Here is a 10,849-nt window from a genome sequence, read left to right as displayed (position 1 = left end):
TGGTTACTTGAGCGAGGCTGTCGTGTGCACTACTATGGATGGCTCTAGCTTTGTCACGTGCCCACCGCGTGCGAGAAATTGCGATAAATTTCCCCACATTGTGATCCCTCCTCGACCTCCAAGGTAAGGATTTTGATTAATTGGTAACAAAATTTATTTGCATGCGATATATATTTAATTAATTATTAGCTAGTGTGTCTGTCACGACCCGATCCAAACCCGAGGTCTTGGCGGCGATGGGCATGAAGGTCCAAGAGACACCCTTAGCCCAAGCCCACTAGTGATAATGTCCGCTCTGGACTCAGGCCGCTCTAAAATGTGCGTCACTAGGGGGTAAGACCTCGGGTCTCAGCGTCCTCGCTGAGGTTTGCCCTGCCTTACCGGGATTTGCCTAAACTCAGTTTGAACTCAGGCCCACATTGACATGGTTGACACAGGAGCGACTCTGATACCATTCTTGTTGTGACCCGAGCCGAGGTTCTGGCTGTGACGGACATACCGAACCATCAAAACCCCTATAACGGCACAATTCACTAGTGATATTGTCCGTTGTCGAAATTTGGTATTTACTTTGAAATTTGAGGTTTTGAATATGTTAAAAGAATTTCCAACGTAATTCGTCAGAAATTGGCTAGTCGGTAACATTTCAGATGGACTTAGCCATAGTTAATTAATCTGATGGTGTCTCCATAGGAAATTAACATTTAGTCACTATGTCATAATAATTGTGCAATTATAAGATGTTTTGAAATTTATGATCTTAAACATGTTAGAACGAATATATATATATATATATATATATATATATATATATATTTGTTTATTTCATTTTATATATTTTATTTTGAACGGGTACGAAGTTTAATAGAAGTAATGTTAACTTTTAAATTAAAGATGTGATTATAATACATTAAATGCTCTTTGAATTTTCTAATCTTAATTATACATGTCATGTAGGAGTTTGAAATAAAAAGAGTCACTACTAAATATAAAGAATATCGATGATTAAGTAATAGTATGTATTTATACAAGCACTATTATTACTTAATTATAATTAAGTGATACATATTAAATCTCACTATTCATTTATATATTTTCTGATTTAACATAAATATTAAAGTTTAATTATGTACACTGATTGTATAAATATTTTCTGCATTATTACTGATTTTATCGTTTTTTATTTCTGAATATGTCACATATGTTTCTTCTTGAAACCTCGGTGGTGCTGGTGATGGAATTCATTGCTCATTCATTAAGAGCTCTTGTCGATAAAGTAGATCTAGATCGAGAGAGAGAATTGGCTTCTCAAGAATCCACTGGAGTCAGATCAGTAGAGGAGTTCACATCGGGACTTTCACACATAGAGAAAGAACCCATACCCACCCCCTCCCAAACCCAAAATCCCCCTGCCCCCCCGGTACTTATTCATACTGAACTTTAAATTTTATTGTTAATAAAAGATCGTTAGACACTCAGTCTAGTGATTTAAACTTATCAAAAAAAGACTGTTGTAGTTGAAGACGTGTAAGTGAAAACAACTTATTAATGCTACATAATGTAATTTGATAAAAGTGTCTCTATTTTTTGTAATTTAATACTTAAGTATGCTACTTTATGTATTTTTTTCATGATAACATAGAATTTCATGAAGAGCAAAATATATAAATATATTTTGGGAGTCCTACTTTAAATATATAAACAGACAAAAATTAAAATTTTCTATGCTTAAATAATACAATATGTCTTTGTCTTAAAATTTTGGATTTATTACAAAAATAGTGGTATAATATTCCTTCAAATTTTAAAAAGCCACCCAATTATCCATTATCTTGCCCAATTTAAAGATAATCTGGCACAAAATTTATTTATGATCTGAGGTAATCAAAGTACGAATGCAATGCCATACTCCTCCCACCTTTATAATCTCTAAGGTGTCATTTGGTATAGGACTAAATTATTCAGGATTAAATTCTTGAGATTATAATTCTATCATGAAATAATTTTGAGTTGAATGGGATAAAATGCAGACATTTCATGATTAAGTTTTGTGAAATATGAGATAGATAAAATTTAATATTCACAAAAACACTTATTCAGACTAATTATTTATATCGACCAGACCTTATTAATAATATACTACGAGTGGGTGAAATTAAGGTGAAATACACACACATATATAAGAGTGTGTAAAAACTCAATATTCTAATTTATTAGTTTGATATAAACATGATATAGTTTGAGATTTTAAAGGTAGTTAGCCTTTGAGTAACTCGTAAGTCGTAAAATTGTTACTGTGTAACTAGGCGGTAATGGATTCAAGCGCAGTGGAAAAAATCTTTTGAAAAAATGGTAAGGTCGCGTACGATAAACACTTATGATATCGCTGCGCCTTTTCCTGAGCTCTGAACATAATAAAAACTTTAGTGCACCGAACTGCATTTTTTTCCTTTTCTAAAGATCACTATTATGTAATGAATAAGCTACTCATACCAAAATTTAAATAGGACCATCTACCCATTAATACAAATTTGTCGAATTTGCTAACATACAAATAGTCTTAATATTCATTCACGTGAAATCGAATGTATTATTTGTAACAAAACTTACCTAGTGGTCCTTTAGCTAAAATAAGAAAAAAAAAATAAAATCAAACCAAAACATATTATTTGAAATTGGAAAAAATTCTCATCCATTGAATTTATTGTCTAATATTATCTTTTTTTTTTTTTTCTAGTGAATTTTTTTTTTTCATGAAGAATTTTGTTATGTGATGTCTAAAGAGATTCCTCTCATTAGAAAAAATGTGTGTTTATTAATAATTAAGGATATCCAACCTCATATATTGAGCCTCTCTTATCCCTTTGCTGTTGTTTTGTATAATTACTTGATGCTCATATATATTTATTAAAGTGAAATAGATAATTATGTGAACTGATAAAGTTGCTGTCATATGATTCGTAAAACAGGAGAAGAGAATCTCAAAGTATGGGGCAAAGAATGTTGCGTTTTGACTTTGTCTCCCGGGATCCACCACAGGTTGGGTTCGAGAGCCGTGTGATGGGTGACTATCCAGTCCGTACGGTTCGGAGAGAACTTTTAGTCTGCGCAAGTCGTGGTCTGATATTTCACCAAGCCACTATACATTTTTACCCTTACATAGGTAAATATTATCAAGATTTTGACCCAAATCATCCCCTATGTTTCACCAAAACTTTAACTACATCCCTATAATATCGTACTTAACCTAAAACATCCTTCAAGTTTCTCAAAGTTGATCAAAGATATCCCTATAATATTATACTAACCTAATACATCCTTCAAGTTTCTCAAAGTTGATCAAAGACGTCCCTCTGCCACTATTACTGTCTATAATCAACGAAACTTTTCTCTTGGCACGTGACTTTTCTTCTTCCAAAATCCTTATTTTTGCCTCCTATTCTCCCTTCTACAGAACAAAATGGCACTTTAGGAAAGCTTGAATAGGGTTTCTAATGGTTGAATAATTTATTCTTGCAGGACTTGATCTCAGAGGGGCTGCTGTTACTCTTGAGGGAGTCCAGGGAGTTGAACTTAGTGAAATTATGCGAAAGGATGGATTCATCAATTCCACAAGTTTTTTTTCTTCTTGAAGTGGAGAAATTTGAGGGCAGTTAAAGCAATGAATTTCATTAACAAGTGTTTATATTTGTAGCTTTAATTCTCCTTCTGGTTGTAAGGCGGTGGTAAATTGTCCCCGTTGAAGTGAATTTATGAATCGTGCAATTTATAAACCCTATTCAAGCATTCCTAAAGTACCTTTTTGTTCTGTAAAAAGGAGAATAGGAGGCAAGAATAAGGATTTTGGAAGAAGATGGAGGATAAAGAAAAGTCACGTGCCAAGAGAAAAGTTTCGTTAATTATAGACGGTAATAGTGACAGAGGAATGTCTTTGATCAACTTTGAGAAACTTGAAGAATGTTTTAGGTTAGTACGATATTATAGGGATGTCTTTGATCAACTTTGAGAAACTTAAAGGATGTTTTAGATTAAGTACGATATTATAGGGATGTCTTTGATCAACTTTGAGAAACTTAAAGGATGTTTTAGATTAAGTACGATATTATAGGGATGTAATAAAAGTTATGGTGAAACATAAGGGATGATTTGGGTCAAAATCTCAAATATCATCCTAGCTAGTGGACCACTCAATGACTCAAACTTGTATGTTTCTGATGATATAAATAAGACATGTCTTTTTGTGTATATATATTTCATATTATAAACGTGGTTCTACAATAATTCAAACATTCCACAATAGTAGTTTGTGGTGTACAACAATTCTAACAAAGGATATAGTATATACAACACTAAAAAAAAAAGAAGATAAATTACGAAGCTTAAAATCGTAATTTATGGAGGTTTAAAACCTCTACTATTTGCTGACAACAAATAATATAGGTTTATAATTTTCGTAAATTGCAGTTTCAATCGACAGTTTAATTTCTCGTGTCACCATCCCGAAGCATATAGATTCACCCGATTGATGAACACTCAAATCAAACTCGTTCATTCTTTTGGGTATAAGGATGCGAGAATCAATCCGAGTAATCAGCCGTTTTTTTTTTTTTGAATCTGCCCCGAGCTCCAACCCTTCCGCCAAAAAGTCGTTCATATAGTGCAGGAGCGTTCATATTTTTTTGCTTACTCTTTTACTTTTATTTAGAAATTCGACTCGCTCCCGGCTATGATTTGGACGTTTTGCCTGCTTAGAAGTGGATTCGAACAACGTACAATGTATTTACATCAAGTTAGAGTAACCTATAATACTACCATTTAACTGTTTCACGTTTTTAATTTTATATATATATATATATACATATTTAATAAAGAGTAAAGTATCTCGTACCTCCTGAATTATGACAAAATTTGCTAAGATATACTTCAATTTCACAATGATCTTATTAGTTTTTGAGCTAAATTTTAACGTATTTTTGTCAATCTTTTTAGTTGACATGGTATCTTTGAAGTGGACCCCATTTTATATAATAAAGGTGCCACATCAACACAAAAGAGTGACTAAAAAAAGGCTAAAAATAAGTTCAGACAGGTAATAGGATCCCTGTGAAGTTAGACTGTGTCGCAACAACTTTAACCATAGTTCGGAGGCACTGAATGCTTATTTCTTTAATAATTTTTTTCTGACTAAGCAATGTCACGTGACACCCAGGGACCTTAGTACAGTGGCGGAGCCACCTTTGCTCCATGGGGTTCATACGAACCTCACTCGACGGAAAATTATATAATTTTTATACTATTTGTACATGGTTAAAAATATTTCTTATACATATATAATAAATGTTGAACCTCTTCGACTAGTTCGTATATATATACTTCTGAACCCCCTCAATGAAAATCCTGACTTTGCCACCGTCTTAGTAGATCCACCCTTGCCTATAAATTTTCTTATAAATCACCCCCTCCATTGCTTCATCAATCCACTCAACCAACCAATCCTCCCCCAACCAAACATGAAGAAACTTTCTTACCTTCTTCTTCTTTTTCTTCTACTCATAATTGTTCTACTTGCAATAATTTTTAATGTTAGTTACCAAGACAAAACAACTTTATTTCTTCATGTTGATGATCTCAAAGCCCCTCCTGTACCAGCACTGATGTGGTATGTGCTTACATGGCCACCAACATTTTGTCTGAAGCTAAGACCTCCAGCTCAGTGCATTAAACCAATTCGTGATCATGAATTCACACTTCATGGACTTTGGCCAGCTGATGCAAATGGAAAAACAATTTCCTGCACCATTACTGTACCTGTAGATTATGACAGGCTGGTAAATATATACATATACATATAGAGATAGTTTTACTTACTAGGACAAGCTGGTAAATATATACATATAATACATATACATATATAGAGAGTTTTACTTACTAGTACAAGCTGATAAATATATACATATACATATATATAGAGAGAGATAGTTTTACTTACCAGGACAAGCTGTTAAATATATACATATGCATATAGAAATAGTTTCTTATCAAGACAAGCTGGTAAATATATACATATGCATATAAATATAGAGATAGTTTTACTTACCATGACAAGCTGGTAAATATATACATATAATTTTACTTATCAGGACAAGCTGGTAAATATATAAATATACATATAATTTTACATTTTTACTTATCAAGACAAGCTGGTAAATATATAAATATACATATAATTTTACATTTTTACTTATCAGGACAAGTTGATAAATATATACATATACATATAGAGATAGTTTTACTTATCAGGATAAGCTGGTAAATATATACATATACATATAATTTTATATTTTTACTTATCAGGACAAATTGATAAATATATACATACATATATAGAGATAGCTTTACTTATCAGGACAAGCTGATAAATTATACACATAATTTTACTTATCAGGACAAGCTGATAAATATATACATATAATTTTATATTTTTACTTATCCGGACAAGTTGGTAAATATATACATATACATACAGAGATAATTTTACTTATCAGGATAAGCTGGTAAATATACACGTATACATATAGGTAGGGATGGCAATGGGGTGGTGCGGGTGCGATATGGTGCAGGTTTTAAACTATGTGGGACGGTGCGGATTTTAAGTTATGCGGTGCGGTGTGGGTGCGGAGCGGGTTAAAGTACGTTTTTTTTTTTAAATGGTGCGGTGTGGGTTGCGGGTATATATGAGTTTAAATTAAAAAAAGCTAAAAAATGGTATTGTTCTCGTAAATATACCTAAAATTATATGTATTCTTTACTTAAAATTTTATGATACTTAAAACGACATTTATAACACTACAAATAAATAATTTTATAGTAGTTTTTTAAAAATCTCTATTCATTTTAATAAAAATATGATATTTGATCATTACTTGTACACGTTATACTTTTTGACAATTTTTTAGTGAAAAGTGATATAATAGAAATTAGTTATTATTTCCTATAGTTGTAGATTTGAAAATATTATGATTTTCAATGGAGTTATAAATTTTTCAAAAAAAATAAAAAAATAAAAACATGGGGTTGTGCGGTGCGGTTATACGCGGGTATGAATGTGGGACGAGTTTATGTGGATTTAAAGGTGATGCGGTGCGGTGCGATTTTAAAATTTACGAATTTAGAAAAAATCCGCACCGCACCGCACCATTGTCATCCCTACATATAGAGAGTGCTGGTAAATATATACATGTACATATGCATATAAAGATAGTTTTACTTATCGGTCAGGATAAGCTGGTAAATATATACACACGTATATATACATATAGAGAGAATGCTGGTAAATATATATATAAAGATATAGAGAGAGTGCTGGTTACCATATACATATACATCTACATATAGAGATAGTTTTACTTATCAGGACAAGCTGATAAATATATACATATACATATGCATATAGAGAGAATGCTGGTAAACATATACACACACATATAATTTTATTTACTAGGACAAGCAGATAAAAATATAAATATACATATATATAGAGAGAGTTTTACTTACCATGACAAGCTGGTAAATATATATATATACATATATATATATATGTATATAGAAATAGTTTTACTTACTAGGACAAGTTGGTATACATATACATATACATATACATATACATATACATATACATATACATATACATACAAAGATAGTTTTACTTACTAGGACAAGTTGATAAATATATACATATAATACATATAGAGAGAGTTTTACTTATCATGACAAGCTGGTAAATATATACATATACATATAGCGATAACGATGGTAAATACGTACATATACATATAGAGATAGTTTTACTTATCAGGACAAGCAGATAAATATATATATTTATATAGAGAGAATTTTACTTATTACGACAAACTGATAAATATATGCATATGCATATAAAAATAATTTTACTTATCAAGACAAGCTGATAAGTACTTATATACATATACATAAATTTAGTAAAGTTAAATTGTGCTGTGTTGTTTGGATTGCAGTTTCGACCAATAGAAGCACAACTTAACACATTTTGGCCAGAACTTAAAGAAAACCAACCCCAATATAGCATATGGATACATGAGTGGGAAAAGCATGGAGTGTGTGGGTTAACAACAGCAAAAGAATACTTTGATGCAGCCATAAAGACTAATGGCTTGTTTACAAGGGGAAACTTGTACAATTACTTGGCATCAAGTAACATTGTTTCATCTGATCACGTGGCTTACACTCAAGATGATATTATTAAGGCTATTCAAACTGTGTTTGCTCCTGCTCCTGCTCTCGGTGTTTACCTGAGATGTACAGCAATTGATTCGACAAACACAACTCATGGTTACTTGAGCGAGGCTGTCGTGTGCACTACTATGGATGGCTCTAACTTTGTCACGTGCCCACCGCGTGCAAGAAATTGCGATAAGTTTCCCAACATTGTGATCCCTCCTGGACCTCCAAGGTAAGGATTTTGATTAATTGGTAACAAAATTTATTTGCATGCGATATATATTTAATTAATTGGCTAGTCGGTAATATTTCAGACCGTTTTACAAGTCGTAATCCGATGGTGTCTCCGTCGAAATTTTAGTAATTTTGAATGTAATTCGTCAGAAATTGGCTAGTCCGTAACATTTTAGACGGACTTTTTAACGGAAATTCACTAGCAACACGCCATAGTTAATTTGATGGTGTCTTAATAGGAAATTAACATTTAGTTACTATGTCATAATAATTGTGCGACGATAAGATCTTTTGAAATTTATGATCTTAGACATGTTAGAATTTAGAATATATATTCCTTTGTTTCATTTTATATGTTTTAGTTTGAACGAGTACGACATTTAATAGAAGTAAGGTTAACTTTTAAATTAAAGATGTGATCATAATACATTAAGTACTCTTTGAATTTTGTGGTCTTATAAGTGTCATGTAGGAGATTGAAATAAAAAGAGTTATTATTAAATATATAGAGTATCAATGATTAAGTAATAGTATGTATTTATACAAGTACTATTATTACTTAATTATAATTAAGTGATACATCTTAGATCTCACTATTCAAATATATATTTTTTGATTTAACTTTAATATTAGAGTTTAATTATGTACGCTGATTATATAAATGTTTTTCTGCATTATCACTGATTTGATCGTTATTTTATTTTTCGTAGTCTGGCTCCAGCACCAGCACCAACAATACCAATAACATTGCGGTCGCCGAGATTTCAAGAAGAAACATATGTGACATATTCGACGTTCGAAAAATCAAGGGCTAAATTTAATGAATGGTTGACATTAATGTTTGGCTTAGAATAAATAATAAAAGGGGAGAATGGAGTAAAAATGTTGTAAACCCCCCCCACTTGTACTTATTCGTATTGTACTTTAATTTTATTATTGTTCCTTCAATAAAAGTTTATTTTGTTTCTTCTTTTACTATTTATTATTTTTGACGTACAAATCAAAATTTAGCACAACATTCATGTTTTTCATTTTTCTAAAATTGGATCAATCACGTTCATTAAAAATCAATAATAAAATGATTTTATTAGCAAAAATGAATATACATTTTATTGCATTCTCTGCTGTATTTTCTAATGGGCTAGACATAATTGCTTAAATCAAATTGAAATTAAAGTGTGTGTGGGCATCATTTCTCCACCTAAAATTCAAAGTTGGATCATATTTCAAAGTGACAAAGCTTTTGAATATTTTTTTTTTATATAATTTTTTATTCGTTGTTCGATATCTATATTGAAGTCAGAATAATCTGAATATACACGGGATAGAGTCCGTTCGAAGGAATTGTTTCAAGGGAGGATCTAGGATTAAAGTTTGTGGGTTCCCACGTTATCAAAAGTAAATCAAATACTATAACTAAGAGGGTTCGAATCCACAACTAAGAGATCAACAAAACATTAATGGGTTTCTCTACTCCACTAGACTAATAACACACTTTATTTATGAGTTTTTAATTTATACTTGTTGTATATTTACTAGATTTTATGAATATAAATATAAGATCCATAGAAAAGTTACTGAATTCTCAAAGTAACCCCCACCCAACTCCCTGAATCCGACCCTGTCGCTCCTTACCAAGGGTTTGCAAAGCTTTTGAGCATGAATCCCTTTATAAATGAGTAATTAATATTTTCTCCGTCTCATTTTATGTATCATATTTTGATTGAGTACGAAATTTAAGAAATAAGAAAATTTTTGTTGATGTTTATCAAATTGTGCTTTATTAAAAAATATACTACTAGTATCTTTAATTAAGTGAAGCCTTATAAGTGAGATAAATAAAGGTAAAAGTGAAATTATGTCTTTAAATAGTTATCAACTAAGAAAATATAATATTTTTTTTCGAGACGGATAAAAAAAAAATAACGACACATAAAATAAAAGAGGAAGAGTACTATACAAACTCACAATTGATAGTTATGAAAGAGATGAGTGATGGTGATGGACAAACTTATTTCCTTTAATTTAATTGATTGGCTTGAATTATTGAGAGTGAGCTGTAAAGGTTGAAAAAATAGATCAATTCGTAAGTTCTTTTTAATTAGCATGAGACTCGACTTTTTTTTAACGGCCAGATGATATTTCTTGCCTGGTGAATCGAAAATATCTTTCATCAGTTTCTTGAGTGAGAAGCGGATATTGATAAAAAAAGAAAGTTGAATTTAAATTTGGACCACATAATTATATTATATTCACAGAGGGATAATATCATATTGAATAGGTTAGAATATATCATTTGTACACTTAGACACATTTTTATGATTTTATTTGAGTTGATATATATTCATTTAACCTATGG

The 10,849-nt window shown here is 31.2% G+C and overlaps 1 protein-coding gene, 1 long non-coding RNA gene and 1 other non-coding gene across 3 annotated transcripts; all 3 read left to right on the top strand.

The window, feature by feature from the left end:
• Positions 1-1,574, top strand: LOC107877523. Its single transcript, XR_007057521.1, has 2 exons — positions 1-123; positions 1,261-1,574. It is a non-coding gene; the product is annotated as an uncharacterized LOC107877523 (transcript).
• Positions 1,575-2,739: 1,165 nt separating this feature from the next.
• On the top strand, positions 2,740-4,247 carry LOC124899980. Its single transcript, XR_007057522.1, has 2 exons — positions 2,740-3,163; positions 3,520-4,247. It is a non-coding gene; the product is annotated as an uncharacterized LOC124899980 (long non-coding RNA).
• Positions 4,248-5,467: 1,220 nt separating this feature from the next.
• Positions 5,468-9,465, top strand: LOC107877524 (ribonuclease MC). The gene is made up of 3 exons (XM_016724187.2): positions 5,468-5,828; positions 8,034-8,488; positions 9,201-9,465. Exons 1-3 carry the CDS (start codon positions 5,511-5,513, stop codon positions 9,343-9,345), a joined length of 918 nt encoding a protein of 305 aa, XP_016579673.1. The 5' UTR covers positions 5,468-5,510; the 3' UTR covers positions 9,346-9,465.
• The last annotated feature ends 1,384 nt before the right edge of the window (positions 9,466-10,849 follow it).

This window comes from Capsicum annuum, chromosome 7 (assembly GCF_002878395.1).
Source record: "Capsicum annuum cultivar UCD-10X-F1 chromosome 7, UCD10Xv1.1, whole genome shotgun sequence".
Lineage (NCBI taxonomy): Eukaryota > Viridiplantae > Streptophyta > Magnoliopsida > Solanales > Solanaceae > Capsicum > Capsicum annuum.
Note: the sequence above shows the minus strand (reverse complement) of the source record. Positions and strands in the feature narration are given on the sequence as shown.

Bases quoted from the DNA above. Each gene is read 5' to 3' on its own strand.
- LOC107877524 (XM_016724187.2), top strand. From the start codon at position 5,511: ATGAAGAAACTTTCTTACCTTCTTCTTCTTTTTCTTCTACTCATAATT. The intron at 5,829-8,033 runs GTAAATATATAC...TTTGGATTGCAG, and splicing joins CTGTAGATTATGACAGGCTG to TTTCGACCAATAGAAGCACA. The intron at 8,489-9,200 runs GTAAGGATTTTG...TATTTTTCGTAG, and splicing joins ATCCCTCCTGGACCTCCAAG to TCTGGCTCCAGCACCAGCAC.